At 48.2% G+C, this 21,930-nt stretch overlaps 1 protein-coding gene across 1 annotated transcript in view; it reads left to right on the forward strand.

The window, feature by feature from the left end:
* Window positions 1–805: 805 nt before the first annotated feature.
* Window positions 806–21,930, forward strand: part of arpc2 (actin related protein 2/3 complex, subunit 2) — a 32,041-nt gene continuing 10,916 nt past the window's right edge. Inside the window, exons 1-6 of the mRNA XM_068034757.1 lie at window positions 806–989; window positions 4,556–4,590; window positions 5,815–5,927; window positions 14,973–15,018; window positions 19,139–19,325; window positions 20,135–20,228. Of these exons, the coding sequence (XP_067890858.1) occupies window positions 916–989; window positions 4,556–4,590; window positions 5,815–5,927; window positions 14,973–15,018; window positions 19,139–19,325; window positions 20,135–20,228 (549 nt within the window). The 5' untranslated portion in view covers window positions 806–915. The remainder of the gene's footprint in view (window positions 990–4,555; window positions 4,591–5,814; window positions 5,928–14,972; window positions 15,019–19,138; window positions 19,326–20,134; window positions 20,229–21,930) is intronic.

Here is a 21,930-nt window from a genome sequence, read left to right on the forward strand (position 1 = left end):
GTTGCCCGAGCCCTAAACTCTGGAATTCCCTCCCTACACCTATTCACCTCTCCTTTGCTTTCCTCCTTAAAACCTACCTCTTTGACCAAGCTTCTGGTCATCTGACCTAATATCTCCTTACGTGGCTTGGTATCATATTTTCTTTTATAATGTTCCTGTGAAGCACCTTGGGACATTTTATTACATTAAAGGTGCTATATAAATACAAGTTGTTGATATTGTTTCTTTGTTATTTGGTGGTGATAATTCTGCTTTCGCCAGTAACACCTCCTCACAACGCAACTTTTGTTTCTTTACTTATCCCATCAGCATTTTTTGTGGCTTGTGTCGTCATCCATTTTTCTTTTTATCTCTCCCACCTTTTATCCACTTACAGACCTTCTCTTTAGTTCTCTTCCTTGCTCAACAAGAGTTATACTTCTAAGTACCCCCAGTTCTCATGAAGAGTCATCAACCTGAATAGGCGAGATTTTAACTCATTCAAAACTCACCCACTTTCACAGAGTTAAAATTGGGCTTGTTACCTCTGTTTCTCCCTCCACAGATGCTGCCATCCTGCTGAGTATTTCCAGCATTTTCTATTTTTAGTTCAGGTTTCCAGTATTTTATTTCAGCATTAGTATCTACTTTTCTCCTCTTTCTGCCCCCCTCTCCCATTGTTTGTTTCTCTTTGTCTCTGGGGCCTCCGGGAAGCAATGCTTGCTCCTGCAGCAATGGCGCCGGCTATATCCCAGGATGCCGCGCGGTAGGGACTGCCCCCTATTCCTCGGACCGGAAGCGGTAACGGCGCAGCAGGCGTGCCCCGGCCTCCTGTCTGGGGTCCTCAGGCCGGAAGTGCTTCTGGCCTGTGTCCGGGGTCTGGATTTCTGAGCAGAAGCCGTGAGGGAGAGACTGAGCCCGGCCGCCGCCGCCACCATGATCCTGCTGGAGATCAACAACCGCATCGTGGAGGAGACCCTGAGTCTGAAGCTGGAGAACGCGCTGGCCGGGTACAGAGAGGCCCCGGGCGGGAGGAGAGGCCCCTGGGCCTGCGGGGAGCCCGCGCCGCTACCTCTCCCCAGGGCTCGGGCGGGTCCTGCCGCGCCCTTCCTCATTCTCGGGCGGGGCCCTGGTTTCGCGGTGGAGAGAGTGAGCCCCGTGTCCCGGTCCCCCGGGGTTGGTGAGGCGGGGCCCGGTCCCCCGGGGTTGGTGGGGCCCGGTCCCTGTGCCCCGGGGTTGGTGGGGCGAGACCCGGTCCCCCGGGGTTGGTGGGGCGGGGCCCGGTCCCCCGGGGTTGGTGGGGCGAGACCCGGTCCCCCGGGGTTGGTGGGGTGGGGCCCGGTCCCCCGGGGGTAGTGGGGTGGGGCCCGGTTCCTCTCCCTGTCCCCCGGGATCAGGTATCTCACCACCCCGCCTCCTTCCCCCCCCCCCCCCCCCCCCCCACAACTCCATAAGGAACAAGGAGAATGAGACCAACAAACACCGACTGGATCCCAGTTCCCTCGGGCATTGTCACCGCCAAGAATCTCCTTAGAATGGAGTCAGGAGATCCAAGCTGCTGAGTGAGACAGGAGCAGAGCCCGGGGTTCAGCATTGCAAAGCTCACCTGGTTGACCAGCTGCTCAGTAGATGCAGGGTGGCCTCCACCACACCATGGGGCTGGGCTGATACCCAATCCCCGGGTGCCTCACCAGCCCAGGGCTACAAGCTGATAGCTTGGTGACTCCCAAGGCTGGGTACCAGGACGGCGTTCCTCACAGAGCAGGGTGGGCAACTCATCCCCATTCTCTTCCCCAGCTCCCGGCCTGGGGCTAACCTGGTGGAGGTGGTGGTGTCGTGGTAATGTCTCTGCGCTAGTAATCCAGAGGCTCAGGCTAATGCCCTGGGGCCACAGATTCAGATCTCACCATGGCAGCTGGTGGAATTTCAATTCAATTCATTAATAAAAAATCTGGAATTGTAAAGCTACTCTCAGTAATGGTGCGATGAAACTATCATCAATTGTTGTAAAAACCCATCTAGTTCAGATTTCCTTTCGGAAATCTCCTGTCCTTACCTGGTCTGGCCAACGTGTGACTGCAGACCCACAGCAATGTGGTTGACTCTTAACTGCCCTGTGAAATGGTCTAGCAAGACACTCAGTTCAAGGGCAATTCGGAATGGGCAACAGATGCTGGCCTAGCCAGTGACGCCCACATCCCATAAAATAATTTTTTTCAAAAAGTGCGCAGAGCAGTCGTCTGATGAAGAGCCTGTGAAAAGTGGCAGTCATGGCATCTCCTGGTTCTATTCGAAGGGGATTCTTCACTGTGATAATGTCTGATAAGCCCTGTGTTTGAGAGGAATGAGATTCATTTGGTGATTCTTGGTCTCATTCTCTCTGGTGTTATTGATCAGGGATAAGGTATTTGACTAACAATTCAATTGATGCAGCCCTTGAGTGCCCAATTTGCACTGAGGAAGGTCCCACAAGCAGCAATCAGATAAATATGTTTTTGTAATGTTGGTTGTGCGATAAATATTGACCCAGGCCGTGGGATCGTTTATGGTCACTTGAGAGGGCAGAGAGGACCTCGGTTATTGTCTCGTCTGAGAGACAGCACCTGCAACGGTGCAGCACTCCCTCAGTACTGCCCTGGGAATATTAACCTGGATTATGGGCTCAAGTCTCCGGAGTGTGTCTTGAACGCACTACCTTCTGACTCTGAGATGAGTGTGCTACCCACTGAGCCGAGTTGGCACGTGGTGTGACGCGTCAGGTGAGAGGATACAATCCCATTTGGTTGGTGTGCCTGTTCTGTAGCAACACTGACTTGGCAGTCGAAGGGCTCTGTGGGTGATGTATTGGGTGCTGGTTACAGTCAGTGTCTGAGAGAGAAGTGGGGTGTGGAGTGTTTGGAACACATCACCTGGTGGGGCTTTTAATATTACCAGATTTTACCAGGACAGTCATGAGCTGATTTAAAATGTTTCAACAATAAAGTGAGCAGTTGACTGGAGCTGATGAAAGAAGATTGGGATTCCCGGGATAGTTAAGAAATCCTGTTGAGTACATTCATTACCGTGCAGGAGTTAACTTCAATTCCTGTTTTTCAGCTAGGTTCCTGTTCTCTATTTTACATGTTCAATTCCTCCAGTCAAGAAAGAGTTAACCAGCAAGTGTGAATCTGACTTAACTCAGCTCTCACGGAAGCCCAGCTTCTTCCCTAATTTGATTTCTGTAACGCAGTCATTGTGGTTTTATTTCTGATGGAAAAAGCTAGCTACAGCCAAGCAAGTAACTGAGCTCAAGAGTCTAGTCATCACCCTGAGGGTCTGGCCCTCCCTTCCCCAAGGATTTGAGCCACAGGTTCTCAGCCAGAGATTCATGTCAGTGCCCCTGGGCAACAGAACAAGGGGGGTGGGGGAGGAATCACAGTTGTGTGGTCGGGTGAGGACAGGATCAGCCTTGCCTGTGATGCTCTCTACAGTTGAGCAACCTGCCAACATTCATAGTCTGGGCTCACAATGCAAAGTGGATGAGCAAAAGCTTGGAGGAATCAAAGCTGCCACCAAGTCATGAACCGCACAGTTTGCGGGGGGGGGGGACTGAGGGCGGGGAGGGGTCCCGGGGGGGGGACTGAGGGCGGGGAGGGGTCCCGGGGGGGGGGACTGAGGGCGGGGAGGGGTCCCGGGGGGGGACTGAGGGCAGGGAGGGGTCCCGGGGGGGACTGAGGGCGGCGAGGGGTCTCACAGATTGAGGGGAGACTGAGGGAGTGGAGGAGTCCCGGGGAGACTTAGGGCAAGGAGGAGTCCCACAGTTTGAGGGGAGACTGTGGGAGGGGAGGATTCCCGCAGTTTCGAGGCCCTGGGTAATAATGAATGCAGTGGCTCTGGCTTTCAGCACAGGGAGGAGGCAGTTTGTATAGGACAGGGAATTTGGATCTTGCAGGAGAGGAGCAGAGCCAGCCTCGTGTTATTGCTGTGTGAAGATTTGCATTGATGAAAAAGCACCTCCTCACTTCTTGGCAATGTATCAACGCATCAGATACAGTAAATTACTGTGAAGAGAAGTCACGCCATGTCGGCAGCTGCACACAGCAAGGTCCAACACTCAGAGGAATGACTCGTTTATCTGCTTTGGTGTGTTGATTGAGGGAGGGATATTGGCCAGAACACTGGGAGCTGTCCCTGTCTTTCAAATAATGCCACGTACCAGAAGCAAACAGTGCTATTGTTCAGTAAGCAAGGTGATTAAGAGGCTCTGAGAGAAGATGAAAACAAGAGGTGTACAGTATGTGAATATGGATACATTGCCCCTTTAGTCCTGATAACACTGCCCCATGTACAGTAAGGAATGTTAATGTTCTTTACTCCTGATCATACTATCCCTGTGTGGCATATTAAACGAGAGCATGGTGTTAACCTTTGCTCCTAATGTCACAACTCTTGTGTATCAACACAGAGTCAGGTATTTTGTACCTATCCCATTGTGCCTTTGCACTCTAGCTGATTGGAGCTGTGGTTTTAGTTAGTGCTGTGTGGGTACCTCTTATTGAAATTTTTTTGTCTGAACTAAGTCTTTCATTCTTTGCAGCAACAAACCTGACACGGTGGAAGTCACTTTCGCAGGTAAGCTTTGGCCTGTGGTAGTTTGCTGCTGACATTGCCATGTAACTCCATACCCCGGGCTGACATAAGTGATATTGGCTGCTCTGTTAGTGAGGGTGCTAGCATGAGTTCAGTACAGGCTGCTTCTATCTTAACATCATAGAATCATTATGCACAGAGGCAAGTGATTTGGCCATTGAGTCAGTGCTGGCTGTCCCCCTCAAGCAATCCAGTCAGTCCTGCTCCCCTGCTCGATCCCCGTAGCCCTGCAAGTTTATTTCGCTCAAGTGCACATCCAATTTCCTTTTGAAATCATTGATCATTTCTGCTTCCACCACCCTCGTAGGCAGCGAATTCTAGGTCATTACACTTGCTCTGTAAAAAAAAAATCTTCCTCACATTCCCCCGCATCTCCTGCCCAAAACCTTAAATCCATGTACCCTAGTCCTTGTGCCATCAGCTAATGGGAACAGCTTTTCCTGTCTACCTTATCTAAACCTGTCATAACCTTGTACACATCTATCAAATCTCCCCTCACTCTCCTTCACTCCAGGGAGAACAACCCCAGATTCTCCAACCTAACCTTGTAGCTAAAATCCCTCATCCCTGGAATCATTCTGGTAAATCACCTCTGCACCCTGTCAAGGAGCCTCACGTCCTTCCTAAAGTGTGGTGACCAGAACTAGACACAATACTCCAGTTGGGGCTTAACCAGAACTTTATAAAGATTCGGCATAACATCCCTCCTTTTGTACTCAATGCCTCTACTTATGAAGCCCAAGATCCCAAATGCTTTGTTAATTGCTCTCAGTATAAGTTGCAGCTCAGGCTGTATCCATTCCCAGCTCAGTAAACCGGCCATGTCAGGGTTGGGCTGTACAGGGCATGCGGGCTTGGGTTTGTGCTGAGTGCAGAGGGCAGGGATTGGAACACTACGATTGTCTGAACTCGCCAAACGCTGGAGGGGAATATTCCCACTCTGAAAGGATAATCCAGTGCTTCGCCTGGGGCACAGGACAGGGTATTTGGTTGGGCTGTCATGTGCCTCTTTCTGTGCTCTTAAGATTCTATGATATTGCGCAGAGCAAAGGCAGTGGGTCATATCTCCCTCCCATATCCACCACGCAGGTAGGGCGGTGGGTTGGAAGGGATGAGGTGATCTCAAGGTGGGAGAGTGGTCGTTGAAGAATGGTCAGTATCGAGACATTCCTTTGAAGTTTCTCTCATGTTTTCTTTGTGCTGCAGATTTCGATGGTGTCCTTTACCACATTTCCAACCCAAATGGGGACAAGACCAAACTGATGGTCAGCATTGCACTGAAGTTCTACGAAGAGCTGCAGGATCATGGAGCCGATGAGGTGAGTGTAGCCAGCTAGGGGCATGTAGGATATCACTGCAGTTATTGACGACTTGCATTTATATAATGCTTTTAAAGTAGTAACACGTCCCAAGGTCCTTTGCAGGAGCATTATCGAAGAAAATCTGATACAATTCATATGAAAAAAAATTAGTGCAGGTGACCAAACCTTTGGCCAAAATGGTAGGATTTAAGGAGAATCTTAAAGGAGGAGAGAGATAGCGATGCGGACAGGAGTAGGGAGGGAATTCCAGAGTTTGGAGCCCAGGCAGCTGAAGGCATGGCCACCAATGATGGAGCGATGGGAATCGGGGGATGTGCAAGAGGGCAGAATTAGAGGAGTGCAGAGATCTCGGAGGGTTGTGGGGCTGGAGGAAGTTACAAAGGTAAGGAGGGAGTTGAAATGGGTAGGGGGAGGCAGTGGCATAGTGGTATTATCACTGGACTAGTCACCCAGAGACCCAGGGTATTAATCTGGAGACGTGGGTTCGAATCCCACCACAGCAGAAGATGGAATTTGAATTTAATAAATCTGGAATTAAAAGCTAGTCTAATGAAACCATTGTCGATTGTTGTAAAAACCCATCTGGTTCACTAATGTCCTTTAGGGAAGGAAATCTGCTGTCCTTACCTGGTCTGGCCTACATGTGACTCCAGACCCACAGCAATGTGGTTGACTCTTACATACCCTTTGAAATGGCCTAGCAAGCCACTCAGTTGTACCTAACCGCTATGAAGCCAATAAAAAGGAATGAAACCGGATGGACCACCCGGCATCGACCTATGCACCAGAAATGACAACGGCAAACCCATCCCTGTCGACCCTGCAAAGTCCTCCTTACTGACATCTGGGGGCTTGTGCCAAAGTTGGGAGAGCTGTCCCACAGACTAGTCAAGCAACAGCCTGACATAGTCATACTCACGGAATCATACCTTACAGACAATGTCCCAGACACTGCAATCACTATCTCTGGGTATGTCCTGTCCCACCGGCAGGACAGACCCAGCAGAGTTGGCGGGACAGTGGTCTACAGTAGGGAGGGAGATGCCCTGGGAGTCCTCAACATCGACTCCGGACCCCATGAAGTCTCATGGCATCAGATCAAACATGGGCAAGGTAACAACCTCCTACTGATTACCACCTACTGCCCTCCCTCAGCTGATGAGTCAGTACTCCTCCATGTTGAACACCATTTGGAGGAAGCACTGAAGGTGGCAAGGGGACAAAATGTACTCTGGGTGGGGGACTTCAATGTCCATCACCAAGAGTGGCTCGGTAGCACCACTGCTGGCCGAGTCCTAAAGGACATAGCTGCTAGACTGTGGCAGGTGGTGGGGGAACCAACATGAGGGAAAAACATACTTGACCTCATCCTCACCAATCTGCCTGCCGCAGATGCATCTGTCCATGACTGTATTGGTAGGAGTGACCACAGCACAGTCCTTGTGGAGACGAAGTCCCGCCTTCACATTGAGGATACCGTCCATCGTGTTGTGTGGCACTATCACTGTGCTAAATGGGATAGATTTCGAACAGATCTAGCAATGCAAAACTGGGCATCCATGAGGCGCTGTGGGCCATCAGCAGCAGCAGAATTGTACTCAACCACGATCTGTAACCTCATGGCCCGGCATATCCCCCACTCTACCATTACCTTCAAGCCAGGAGACCAACCCTGGTTCAATGAAGAGTGCAGGAGGGCATGCCAGGAGTAGCAGCAGGCATACCTCAAAATGAGGTGTCAGCCTGGTGAAGCTACAACCCAGGACTACATGCATGCCAAACTGCATAAGCAGTATGCGATAGAGCTGAGCAATCCCATAACCAACGGATCAGATCTAAGCTCTGCAGTCCTGTAACATCCAGCCGTGAATGGTGGTGGACAATTAAACAACTAACTGGAGGAGGTGGCTCCGCAAATATCCCCTTCCTCAATGATGGGGGAGCCCAGCACATCAGTGCGAAAGATAAGGCAGAAGCATTTGCAACAATCTTCAGCCAAACTTCCGAGTTGGTGATCCATCTCGGCCTCTTCCTGAAGTCCCCAACATTACAGATGCCAGACTTCAGCCAATTCGATTCACTCCGCGTGATATCGAGAAGCAACTGAAGGCACTGGATACTGCAAAGGATATGGGCCCTGACAATATTTCAGCAACAGTACTGAAGATCTGTGCTCCAGAACTTGCCGCACCCCTAGCCAAGCTGTTCCAGTACAGCTACAACACGGGCATCTACCCGGCAATGTGGAAAATTGCCCAGGTATGTCCTGTACACAAAAAGCAGGACGAGTCCAACCCGGCCAATTACTGCCTCATCTGTCTACTTGTGTAGCGTCTACTTGTGTACAAGATTATGAGGGGCATGGACAGGGTGGATAGGGAGCAGCTGTTCCCCTTAGTTGAAGGGTCAGTTACAAGGGGACATAAGTTTAAGGTGAGGGGCAGGAGGTTTAAGGGGGATTTGAGGAAGAACTTTTTTTACCCAGAGGGTGGTGACGGTCTGGAATGCACTGCCTGGGAGGGTGGTAGAGGCGGGTTGCCTCACATCCTTTAAAAGGTACCTGGACGAGCACTTGGCATGTCATAACATTCAAGGCTATGGGCCAAGTGCTGGCAAATGGGATTAGGTAGACAGGTCAGGTGTCTTTAATGCATCGGTGCAGACTCGATGGGCCGAAGGGCCTCTTCTGCACTGTATTATTCTCTGATTCAATCATCAGTAAAGTGATGGAAGGTGTCATCAACAGTGTCATCAAGCAGCACTTGCTTAGCAATAACCTGCTCAGTGATGCTCAATTTGGGTTCTGCCAGGGCCACTCAGCTCCTGACCTCATTACAGCCTTGGTTCAAACATGGACAAATGAGCTGAACTTAAGAGGTGAGGTGAGAGTGACTGCCCTTGACATCAAGAGTATGGCATCAAGAAGCCCTGGCAAAACTGAGGTCAATGGGAATCGGGGAAAACCCTCCACTGGCTGAAGTCATACTTGGCACAAAGGAAGATGGTTGTGGTTGTTGGAGGTCAATCATCTGAGCTCCAGGACATCACAGCAGGAGTTCCTCAGGGTAGTGTCCTGGGCCCAACCATCTTCAGCTGCTTCATCAATGACCTTCCTTCCATCATAAGGTCAGAAGTGGGGATGTTCGCTGATGATTGCGCAATGTTCACCGTTCGTGACTCCTCAGATACTGAAGCAGTCTGTGTAGCAATGCAGCAAGACCTGGACAATATCCAGGCTTGGGCTGATAAGTGGCAAGTAACATTCACGCCACACAAGTGCCAGGCAATGACCATCTCTAACAAGACAGAATCTAACCATCTCCCCTTGACATTCAACAGCATTACCATCGCTGAATCCCCCACTAGCAACATCCTAGGGGCTACCATTGACCAGAAACTGAACTGGAGTAGCCATATAAATACCGTGGCTACAAGAGCAGGTCAGAGGCTAGGAATCCTGAGGCGAGTAACTCGCCTCCTGACATCCCAAAGCCTGTCCACCATATACAAGTCAGGAGTGTGATGGAATACTCTCCACTTGCCTGGATGGGTGCAGCTCCAACAACACTCAAGAAGCTCGACACCATCCAGAACAAAGCAGCCCGCTTGATTGGCACACCATGCACAAATATTCATTCCCTCCACCTCCGACGTACAGTGGCAGCCGTGTGTACCATCTACAAGATGCACTGCAGCAACGCACCAAGGCTCCTTCGACAGCACCTTCTAAACCCGCGACCTCTACCAGCTCGAAGGACAAGAGCAGCAGATGCAGGGGAACATCACGACCTGCAAGTTCCTCTCCAAGTCTCACTCCATCCTAACTTGGAACTATATCACTGTTCCTTCACTGTCGCTGGGTCAAAATCCTGCAACTCCCTTCCTAACAGCACTGTGTGTGTACTTAACTCACATGGACTGCAGCGGTTCAAGAAGGCAGCTCACCACCACCTTCTCGAGGGCAATTAGGGATGGGCAGTAAATACTGGCATAGCCAGTGATGCCCACATCCCATGAATGAATTTTCAAAAAACGAGGGTGAGGGGTTTTAAGGGGAGGCATTGTTGGGCCAGGAGTTGTGCTAATGTAAATGTGATGAGTTGTCCATCTCGTTTTGTCCCTAGTATTTTCTGTTATATTTTTGTTGCAATGAACTTTTAATACGAAGTGATCCCTCAAAATACTTCACACAATGAATTATCTTTGGTCCATGGACAGGGAAAGGATGCAATTTTGCATCAGTGAAGCCCCTTACACAATGAGCTGATTGCTCTGTTACAAACGTGTTTCTTGATCTGCTTTTGCTTGTCCTTTTTTTAAAATCACTTTTCCAAAGCAGCAGGATCAGAGGTTAGATCTAAAGTGATTGGCAAAAGAACCAGGGAGGAGTTGTGATCTGGAATGCGCTGCCTGAAAGGGCGTTGGAAGTAGATTCAATAGTAACTTTCAAAAGGGAATTGGATAAATACTTGAAAAGGAAAAGTTTGCAGGGCCATGAGGAAAGAGCAATGGAAGTGGGACTAATTGGATAGCTCTTTCAAAGAGTCAGCATGGGCACGATGGGCCGAATAGTCACCTCTTGTGGTGTGAGATTCTGTAAATACTTGCTGTGTGTGGCTAACTTGTGGGTATGCAGCATGGGAAATAAGTTCATTATCACCCAAAACTATTAATCAAATACAAAGTGTCCATTGGTTGAGATAAGTGATCAAGGGAGGATGATAAAGCAGTAAGAATGGGTTCAAGATAATTGGACGGGGTGCGGAGATGGAAGATTGAGTGATTTTTGTGAGTAGGTGGGGATGGGGTTAATGATCTCTTCACATTCTCAGGGAGTCCGATGAATGAAAGGGTTAAAACTCAGCCAATCCGAATTGGAGCAAAGCACAGGATCAATTTCTCTGTCACTTTATTCCCTACTGGTCACTGTCAACCTGTGGCCCCAATTCTCGCTGTGCTCCCAGGGTTTCAGCATCTTTTGGTTCCTCACTCCACCTGGCCAGTGTCAGCATACTATTTGACTGTGGGGGCGTATCATGGATTATCATGGATTGTCATACATTGAACCAACTGGTTCACTGATGGCTTTAGGGAGGGAAACCTGCCATCCTTACCTGGTCTTGGTCAGACCAGCAGCAACATGGTTGACTCTTAACTGCACTCTGAAGTGGCTTAGCAAGTCACTCAGTCGTATCAAACCACTAGCAGTAGTTCAAGAAGGCAACCCTCCACCATCTTTTCAGGGCAACGAGGGGTAGGTAATAAATGTCAGTCTTGCCAGTGATGCCAGCATCCTGAGTGATTTTTTTTTTTAAACCCAGGGATTGACCTTGGAGTCTTCCTCCTGTGTGGCTCTGTACCACTGCCTTGTATCATGAATAAATTGCCCAACTTCCTTTGTCACTTGTACCTGAGCAGAGAAATCAAACTGCAGACTCATACAAAGGTAGAAGCCTGTAAGCTTAGTGAGCAAGTTAATCTACAGATCATGTAAAGCTCAGCAAGTACTGCCGGCTTTGCTAATTTAAACCCCGGAACTTCCTGTCAGTGGTTTCGATTTTCAGTGAAGTGCAGAGAAAGATGAAGTCACTAACTGACAATGAGCAGTGAACTCTAGAACCCCTTCCCTCCAGCTTAGTGTCCACTGCCCTGTAAAATGTTCTGTAACACTTTTTGTGTACACAGTGAATACTGTAGAAATGTACCTTGTCAGCAGCCCAATGCCATTTATTGAGTATATTTCATAGTGTGCTCTACTGCATTAGTGTATTTCAGGGCTAATCATTATCCTACCCAGGATGAGGAAGATTCTCACTCCATCTCATCGAGCTGAGATGTATAAAACTCAATATTCATGACAATAAGGGCTAAAAATACTAAATTGTAGTTATTTGCAATTATAGATTTACAGAAGCAAATATGTAAACAAAATACTATGCAGTGCAAGTGGTAATTCACAATAATACAAATAGGAAGGCCTTTAAACATCTAATACCATCTGCTTCTGGTAAACTCTTGAACTGATAGTATCTTGTAAGTAACTGTTGAGTGGTTGATCCAGCCACTGTATATTGACATTACAAGCAGATTCACAGCAAGTTCTTGTTTCAAATATTTAAGTTCCGATGTAATTGTCTTCATCCATCCACTAAACTGCTGACCACCCAACTTCCCTTTCTGACCCTCTGTTGTTAACAGTTCCCTCTTGTTCACCCTCCCCATTAAATCTGCTATCATCACCCCTCTCCTCAAAACACCCACCCTTGGCCTTTCTGTCCTTGTAAACTGCCACCCCATTGCCAATCTCCAACTTTCCTTTCCTCTCAGGTGCTTGAACATGTCGCCTACCAAATCCGTGCTCCTCTTTCCCAGAACACTTTGTTTGAATCCCTCCAATCGGGTTTTCGCCCTGCCAAGTACCACAAGTGACACCCCATGTGACTGTGTCAGTAATAAACTATCCCTCCTCATCCTTCTCGACCCGCCTGCAGCCTTTGACACGGTTGACCACACCATCCTCCTCCAACACCTCTCTGCTGTCGCCCAGCTGGGTGGGACTGCTCTCGCTTGGTTCCATTCTAATATATCTAATCATAGTCAGGGTATCACTTGCAATGGCTTCTGTTCCTGCTCCTGCACTATTACCTCTGGTGTTCTCCCACCCCCTCCTATTTCTCATCTACATGCTGCCCCTCGGTGACATCATCCAAAAACAAGCAGTTTTTACATGTATGCTAATGACAATACCTCACAGCACATCTCCCGGCCCCTCCCCTATCTTTTTATCAGACTGCTTGTCGGATATCCAATACTGAATGAACAGAAATTTCCTCCAAATAAATATTGGGAACTTATTGTCTTCGGCCCTCGCCACACACTTTGTTCCCTAGCCACCGACTCCATCCCTCCCCCGGCAACTGGCTTGAGGCTGAACCAGACTGTTGGCAAACTTGGTGCCATATTTGAGCCCAAGGTGAATTCCAACCACATAGCCTCACCATCACTAAGACTGCTTATTTCCATCTCCGTAACATCACCAAACCCTGCCCTTGCCTCAGCTCATCTGCTGAAACCATCATCCATGCTTCTGTTACTTCTAGACTTGACTATTAGAGCACACTCCTGGCCAGCTTTCCATGTTCTACCTTCTATAGTTTTGAGCTCCTTCAATACTCTACTCATGTTGTAACTCTCCAAATAATGTTCACCCATCACCCCTGTGGTCGTTGACCTACATTGGCTCCTGGTCTAGCAACACCTCAATTTTAAAATTTTCCTTATGTTCAAATTCCTCCACCACCTGGCCCCTCCCTATCTGCAATCTCCTCCAGCCTCACAATCCTCCGCGATCTCTGTGCTCTTCTAATTCTGGCCTCTGGAGCATCCCTGATTTTCTTTGTTCAGTTATTGGTGGCCGTGCCTTCAGCTGCCTGAGCCCTAAGCTCTGGAATTCCCTCCCTGAACCTCTCCGCCTCTCTCTCCTCCTTTAAGGCCTTGAATACGAACATACAAACTGGCTGATCTGTTTATGGACTCAACTCCACTTTCCTGCCCGCCCCCGATACCCTTTGACTCCCTTGTCGGTCAAGAATTTGTCTACCACTGCCTTAAAAACATTCAATGACCCTGCCTCCACCACTCTCGGGGGAAGAGAATTCCACAGACTCACGCCCCTCTGAGAAAAGATTTCTCCTCATTCTCTGTCCTAAATGGAAGACCCTTTATTTTGAAACTGTGCCCCCTAATTTTAGTCTCGCCCACAAGGGGAAACATCCTTTCCACATCCACCCTGTCTAGTCCCATCAGGATCTTGTATGTTTCAATAAGGTCACCTCTCATCCTTATAAACTCTGAATACAGACCCAACCTGTCCAACCCTACCTCATAAGATAACCCTCTCATCCCAGGAATCAGTCCAGCGAACCTTCTCTGAACTGCTTCCAATGCAGTTATATCTTTCCTTAAGTAAGGAGACCAAACTGTACACAATATTCTAGATGTGGTCTCACCAATGCCCGGTACAACTGTTGAAAAATATCTCTACTTTTAAATTCCTTTCTCCTGCAATAAACGACAACATTGCATTTGCATTTAAAACCTACCTCTTTGACTAAGCTTTTGGTCATCTGTCCCAGTATCTCCTAACGTGGTTTGGTGTCATATTTTGTTTGCTAATACTTCTGTGAAGCACCTTGGGACATTTTAGTATGTCAAAGGTGCTATATAAATGCAAGTTGTTGAAAGAGTGCACAACACTGGCAAGTAGTTAGTGACACATTGCTGCATCAATGCCACGGAAATAATTGGCTGGCCAGACAGGGAGCGAGCATCCCAACATCTGAAAATGAAATCCCACCTTGTCAATACTCCCAACTCACCAGTAGCCACGGTGGGGTGGGGATTTCCTGCCTGCTGAGGTGGGGTGCTGTTAGCATGGGTGGGAGAGGGGATCTGCCTGCAGGGGTTGTCTGCATGGGTGAGTGTTGGGAGCTCTGCTTACGGATGTGTAGCTAATCATAATGTGTGGTCTGTGTGGTTAGAATGAACTCGGCTGTGAGCACAGCACAGTCCGTACTAATCCTTTTATGGTATTTCACTCTCTTGTTTTCGAGAAGCAGGAAGTTCTGACTCAGTTCCTAAAGCAGCTTTTCCAATGAGTTTCCCACCTCACACTGCACTGTCCGAACCTGCTGCACTCTGAACTGTGCAGTCACAAAAAATTAAATCTCCTTCACTCCTTTCAATTTCAGAATTTTGTGTGTTGGCAAAGAGGTGCTAAGAAAATAATTTTGGTGTTCTTGCCCAGGGTACAGGTTAGGTACAACGTAAAACTCCCTCTACACTGTCCCATCAAACACTCCCAGGACAGGTACAGCACGGGGAAGAGGGTTGATGGATAAGTTCATTGTCTTTTAGTTTGTGGACTGTGCTGAACATCCCTTGATGGAATGTGTGTTTCTTTCCCTGCATTAGATTAGGGAGATTGATGAGGTAACATTCTTATCTTGCCTGTTAATTGTCCGGTATGCTCTGTCCCCACAGTTACTGAAGCGAGTGTATGGCTCTTACCTCGTCGCTCCTGAAGCAGGTAAAATATTTTTTTGTTCCCCTCCAATATTTCAAATGAATGACGAATCGGCACAGACTGAGATATATTGAAGTGTCTGCCATGCTTGAGAGTTTTATTTCTGTAAACAGAATCCAAAGTTAACAGGTGGTATGTAGGAACCGCTGACCTCAACACGCCAGGTTATGAGATGGGGCGATCTGGGATCTGTGTCGTGGGAGGCGAGCTCACTGGGACTGCAGTTAGTCTCAGTGCCCCCAGGTTAGCAAGTGAAGTAATCAGCCAGGGTTCCTGCTCCCAATCACTGTTCAGTGACCCCTGGGTGAGAGAGAGGGGAAATCAGCCAGGGTTCCTGCTCCTGATCACTGTTCAGTGATCCTTGGGTTAGAGAGAGGGGGAAATCAGCCAGGGTTCCTGCTCCTGATCACTGTTCAGTGATCCTTGGGTTAGAGAGAGGGGGAAATCAGCCAGGGTTCCTGCTCCTGATCACTGTTCAGTGACCCCTGGGTTAGAGGGGAAATCAGCCAGGGTTCCTGCTCCTGATCACTGTTCAGTGATCCTTGGGTTAGAGAGAGGGGGAAATCAGCCAGGGTTCCTGCTCCTGATCACTGTCCAGTGACCCCTGGGTTAGAGAGAGGGGGAAATCAGCCAGGGTTCCTGCTCCTGATCACTGTCCAGTGACCCCTGGGTTAGAGAGAGGGGGAAATTAGTCAGGTTTCGTGTTCCTGATCACTGTCCAGTGTCTGCTGCAGGAATGTGTATTTAGACATTGGGGAGTGAAGACTGGAGCAGCCCACCTAAATTCCACCCCAGGTATTCTGGATCGTATGATGAGCAGCCACTTATATTTAGCTCCTGAGGTTGGTTGGCATCCTTCCATCTATGAAAGATGATGGACAGGCAGCAAACAATCCATTTAGGTGGGGTGGCTTCTCTTGGTGCACCTTTGCTGATGGCTGTGAAGGCCAATCCTTGAGAGGCAGGCTCTGCCACAAGTGCTGCACATGAAGCTACCAAGTGACACTGAGTTGTTTCTGACGTTGGTGCCTGTTGCCAAGCTGCTGTAGCCTCTGGTCATCGTGGAAGTGCACACTAGTGCACAGGATGTGTCGCCATTTCCCTCTTTCAGCAGCTAGTTTTTCTTGCATAGGGTGAGTGTGTTGCCGACAAGGCCAGCATTTCTTGCCCCTCCCTAATTTACCTTCACAATTGAGTAACTTGCACGGCCATTTCAGAGGGCAATTAAGAATCAACCACATTGCTGTGGGTCTGGAGTCAAATGTAGGCCAGACCAGGTAAGGACAGCAGATTTCCTTCCCTAAAGGGCATTAGTGAACCAGATGGGTTTTTACAACAAGTGATGATAGTTTTATAGCTTTCAGTTCCAGAATTTTATTTATTAATTGTATTTTTTAAATAATTAATAGAATTTAAATTCTAGCAGCTGCTGTGTTGGGATTTGAACCGGTGTCCACAGGGCATTACCCTGGGCCTCTGTATTACTAAATCTGTGATATTACCACTATGCTACCATCTCCCAGGTGCAATAGTTGACATTTAGGGCCTTTATGTCACATGCAAACATCCTTAAACTGGAGTTTTAGGCGCCCCACTGGTCATCTGGCCCTGGCTACTTCATATCGAAGATCCTGGGTATGTGATCGCCTTCCATCTTGTGAATGTGTCCAATTCACTGCAGCCGCCTCTCTTTGATTAGTGCCAACGCGCTTGAAAGCTCTGACTTTGAGGGCTCCTGAGGAGAGGGAAGATTATCAATGAGGAAAGGAAGTGTATGGGAGAATTTGCTGACCCTTGGGTGGGAAATGGTCCTGAGTAAATTCAAATTCTCAAATTGCCACAGTGGGATTTGAACTGACGTTCTCCATAACTAATCCAGTAACATCGCCATCACACTGCTGTGCCTTTTGAGGTGTGCCCAGCGTCCCAGCCTGAGAAATGTAAAACATGTTGGATGCGCCATGTAAAGATGATCTGATCATTTACTCGAGTCTTGAGCTGTGTGTTCAGCTGCTGCTGTTCTGTATCCTGTTTGTGCAGTGGGTGTGGGGGTGGTTTAATAAATGCTGTATGTAAAGGCTGGTTTTCAATGGGGATTATTCAGAGTGTTGACACATCTCACTCTCTCTCTCTCTCTCTATATGGTGGACACTCTGCCACACCTGCTTACTGGGAGTGAAGAACAGGCACGCCACCCCCCCCCCCCCCGCCCACCTCGCGGGCTCTGCTGATGCCACCGTGGTGCTGCAGCTAGTTGAGTTGGTGGTATTCGGGCAGCAGGGATGTTCAACTCCCCGGGCTGCATGTTGTGGTAAAGCATCCTGGTACCTCCATGGGAGTAACTATGTTGCACGGTTATCCCCATCACCACCTCTTTTACCCCCCCCCCCAATACTTTGTGAGTGAGCATAGGCTGCTATTCCACTGTCGGGGGCATCACATTCCAGCCTAGTCCAATTCACCTGCAGTTTCCAGCCAACTATTGGACAATGAGAGGAAGAATCCTGGCTGCTTCCCACCCCCCACCACCGCCTTGAGGCCAGTTATAGTAATTCTGCTGGTATTAGAGTCATAGAGAGATACAGCACTGAAACAGGCCTTTCGGCCCACCGAGTCTGTGCCGACCAGCAGCCACCCATTTATACTAATCCTACATTAATCCCATATTCCCTACCACATCCCCACCATTCTCCTACCACCTACCTACACAAGGGGCAATTTACAATGGCCAATTTACCTATCAACCTGCAATTCTTTGGCTGTGGGAGGAAACCGGAGCACCCGGCGGAAACCCACGCGATCACAGGGAGAACTTGCAAACTCCGCACAGGCAGTACCCAGAACTGAACCCGGGTCGCTGGAGCGGTGAGGCTGCGGTGCTAACCACAGGGTCAGGAGAGCTTTGGACATTGTGGTCCCTGTGGCTGAGCTCTCTGCTGCCTTTCTCTTCCTGGACCTCGGGCAGCTATAGTTCTGTGCAACAGGAAAACCATGAGCTTTGTGTTGGATTTTGTTCACAATATTGAGCAGTCCACCTCTTTTTCCAAACTCTGATTTGGGGGGGGGTGAGTTTCTTCAGGGTGGGCGGGGTCGGGGGCAGTTCTTCGGGGAAGAACCATACTCCTGGTGAGTCTCTAAGTCTGTTCCTAATCTCTTGGGATCCGGGTTGTACAGTCTACCACGCCCACCTGTCGCAGGAAGACTTTAATAGATTTCAGAGCTTGTAATTGACAAATACACTTCAATATATATGTGCAAGATGGTACATTTTGGTAGGAAGGATAAAGGGACCTTCCTTGGAAAGTAAGTGACTGAAGGAGTAGAGGAACAGAGGGCTTCGGGGGTTCAGATACTCAATGACTCGATCGCTAAAAGTGCAACACGTTAATGAAGCCATTAAAAAAAAAGGCAAATAAAACACTGGGGTTATTTCTCGACTGATAGAATTGAATAGCAAAGAAGTTATCTTGCACTTGTATAGAACCTTGGATAGAACACACTTGGATTTACTTGGAGTTCCTGTCTCCATATTATAAAAAGGACGTAGAGGCACCGGAGAAGGTGCAAAAAAGATTCACAAGGTTGACGCCAGAACTGAGAGGTTATAACTATCAGGAAAAGATGAAAAGACTGGGACTATTTTCTCGGGAAAAGGGAAGACTGAGGGGTGATCCGATAGGGGTCTTTAAAATTCTGCGTGGGTTTGATAGGACAGACGTAGAGAAGATGTTTCTTGTGTTGACCAGTACTCGGCCATAATTATAAAGTAATCACTAATAAATTCAATAGGGAATTCAGGAGAAATTTATTTACCCAGAGAGTGGTGAGAATGTGGAACTTGCTATCGCAGGGAGTGGTTGAGGTGAGTAGTATAGATACATTAAAGGGGAAGTGTGGATGAACACACAAAGGAGAAAGAATAGAAGGATATGTTAATGGGTTGAGTTGGAGAGGTGGGAAGAGGCTCGTGTGGAGCATAAATACTGGCATCGGCCAGTTGGGACAAATGGCCTGTTTCTGAACTGTAGATTCTATGTGCCAGTGTCTGACTCTGTTGCAGAATGGAACGATCTTGGCCCCGGTTTTTTTTTACCATACTGAAGCCTCCCTTTTTCATTGGCAGGGTACAATGTATCTCTGCTGTTCGATCTAGAAAATATTCCACCCAACAAGGATGAAGTGGTGCATCAGGCTGGCATGCTCAAAAGGAATTGCTTCGCCTCTGTCTTTGAGAAGTACTTCAACTTCCAGGCAGAGGGAAAGGAAGGAGAGAAACGAGCACTGATCCACTACCGTGAGGACGAGACTTTGTAAGTGTTTCAGGGACGGGGAGGAGATGCAGCCTCTGGTCTGGGCAAGCTTCATTTTGCTGGAAAGCTGGGTCCATTGCAGTGGCTCTCTGCCACTGGAACTTTGTCACCTCCAGACTCCATTGCTCTCATGTCCAGATGCCCATCCTTTACCTTCTATAAATTTCTCATTCTCCACTCTGCTGAACACTCAAGCCCTGGGTGACTGATCAAGTACATATATCACTCAGCTAATGACCCCTTTACTAGCTCAGTGCAATAGGAAACTGAAGAATATAGGAGACCAGCCTGCATTTGGCTTAACCTTCACTGTTAATCACTTTGAAATGCTTCTTGCAATGGCAGACCGGAGCCAAGGAATCCAGAATGCCAGGTCGAACAAGACTGGGACAGATGCTTCTGCACTCAAGTCCGCCCCTTTCAGCAAGTTGTGGTTTTAGATTTGGAATGTTAAGCTTGGTTACAAATTCATATGTAATAAAAAAAAAATGCAGAATTTCTTACAAATTGGATCTGGACAGATACTGGGACCTTTGACCTGCAAGATTATAGAGTCATTGTAACCAGATTAGGTGATTGTTACACCGAGATTTTATCATTAATCAACTCTCAATACAGTTTTCCATATCTCAGCAACTCTGTGATACTTGTTGAAATCCATCCCACATCACTGTCCCTGACCAAAACCAACTGCATCTTTTTGTTGTGGCCAGCCCTTCCCTGGCTGCTTGTGGTTTTATACATTTTCGGTTCTGTGGTGTTACCGGTGGGGAGTTGGCTCTGTTTCATCCTGTAATTCTGTCTTGCAGGTATGTGGAGGCCAAAAAGGATCGAGTGACCGTGGTCTTCAGCACAGTATTTAAGGATGATGACGACGTTGTGATTGGGAAGGTCTTTATGCAGGTAAGAGGACCGGGTCATGACAATGTGCGCCCTGTCCATGTCCCTGCCTCCTGACCATATCCCCCATATCTTCCCCCGCAGGTGTTGTCATGGGCCAATCAGCAAGGGTTTGTTGTAAACTCCCACTTTTAATTCAGCCGTTTGTAATCTGAGCTGCTCTTTGTTTACCATGAAATGTTCTTCTCCCTTTTTTCTTCCTTTATTTTAGTTATTGGTTGTAATTTGAAATCTACAAACAGCTGAGTATTAGTTCACACAGACTGGAAGCACACCTGTGTCAGCACATGCAGATTCTGGTTTATTTAATCTGAGGCAGGGGGAGGGGAATTACAGCCGATTCCTCATTGGTCTTTGTGCTTTATTTAAATGCTGCACAATTACATGTAGGTAAGGCTGTGTTACAGGAACGCTCTAGTGGAAGGGCCTGGACTTCGATTGAGATACAAGAGGGTTCCCGGCAGCAGGGGTGACAGTGTGTGGGCCCACACCTGAGGAGCCCCCCTGAAGAAAGGGAGCTGTACCCCAGTGCCTTGTTGTGGGGTGGGGGGGGGGTGGTGGTGGAGGGGCACTGTACCCCAGCAACTTGGCCCCTTCAGGTGAGGAGTGGGACAAATTTTTGGAGGGTGAATAATTTTTGAAACTTGACGGCAAGCAACAAATTCAGTTCAGCTGGTGTGAGGTCTTGGAATAGTTGCCAAATCTCCCCTTATAGAAACATAGAAAATAAGAGCAGGAGTAGGACATTCGGCCCTTCGAGACTGCTCCGCCATTTATTATGATCATGGCTGATCATCCAACTCAGTAACCTGTTCACGCTTTCCCACCATACCCTTTGATCCCTTTAGACTCAAGAGCTATATCTAACTCCTTCTTGAAAACATACAATGTTTTGGCCTCAACTGCTTTCTGTGGTAGTGAATTCCACAGCTCACCACTCTCTGGGTGAAGTAATTTCACCTCATCTCAGTCCTGAAAGGTTTACCCTATATCCTTAGACTGTGACCCCTGGTTCTGGACTCCCCCACCATCGGGAACATCCTTCCTGCATCTACCCTGTCAAGTCCTGTTAGAACATCCTTCCTGCATCTACCCTGTCAAGTTCAGTCAGTCAATGGATGAAGGGTGCTGACTCCAGCTACTTCATGAGCATAGGAAATAGAAGCAGGAGTTGGCCATTAGGCCCCTCGAACCTGCTCCGCCATTCAACCAGATCATGGTTGATCTACCGCAATGTCATTTTCCCACATTATCCCCATATTCCTTGATATCTTTAATATCTGGAAATCTATCAGTCTCTGCCTTGAATATATTCAATGACTGAGTGTCCACAGCCCTCTGGAATAGAGAATTCCAAAGATTCACCACCCTCTGAGTGAAGAAATTCCTCCTCTCAGTCCTAAATGGCCTACATCTTATTCTGAGACTGTCCCTCCTGGTTCTTGACTCCCCCAGCCAGAGGAAACATCCTTCCTGCATCTACCCTGTCGAGCCCTGTAAGAATTTTGTATGCTTCAATTTTCATTCATCTAAACTCTGGAGAATAAAGGTCCAGTCTCCTCAATCTCTCCTCATAGGACAATTCCACCATCCCAGGAATCGGTCTGGTGAAGTTTCATTGCACTCCCTATATGGCAAGTATATCCTTCCTTCGGTAAGGAGACCAAAACTGTACACAATACTCCAGGTTCGGTCTCACGAAGGC

This window comes from Heterodontus francisci, chromosome 7, assembly GCF_036365525.1.
Source record: "Heterodontus francisci isolate sHetFra1 chromosome 7, sHetFra1.hap1, whole genome shotgun sequence".
NCBI lineage: Eukaryota > Metazoa > Chordata > Chondrichthyes > Heterodontiformes > Heterodontidae > Heterodontus > Heterodontus francisci.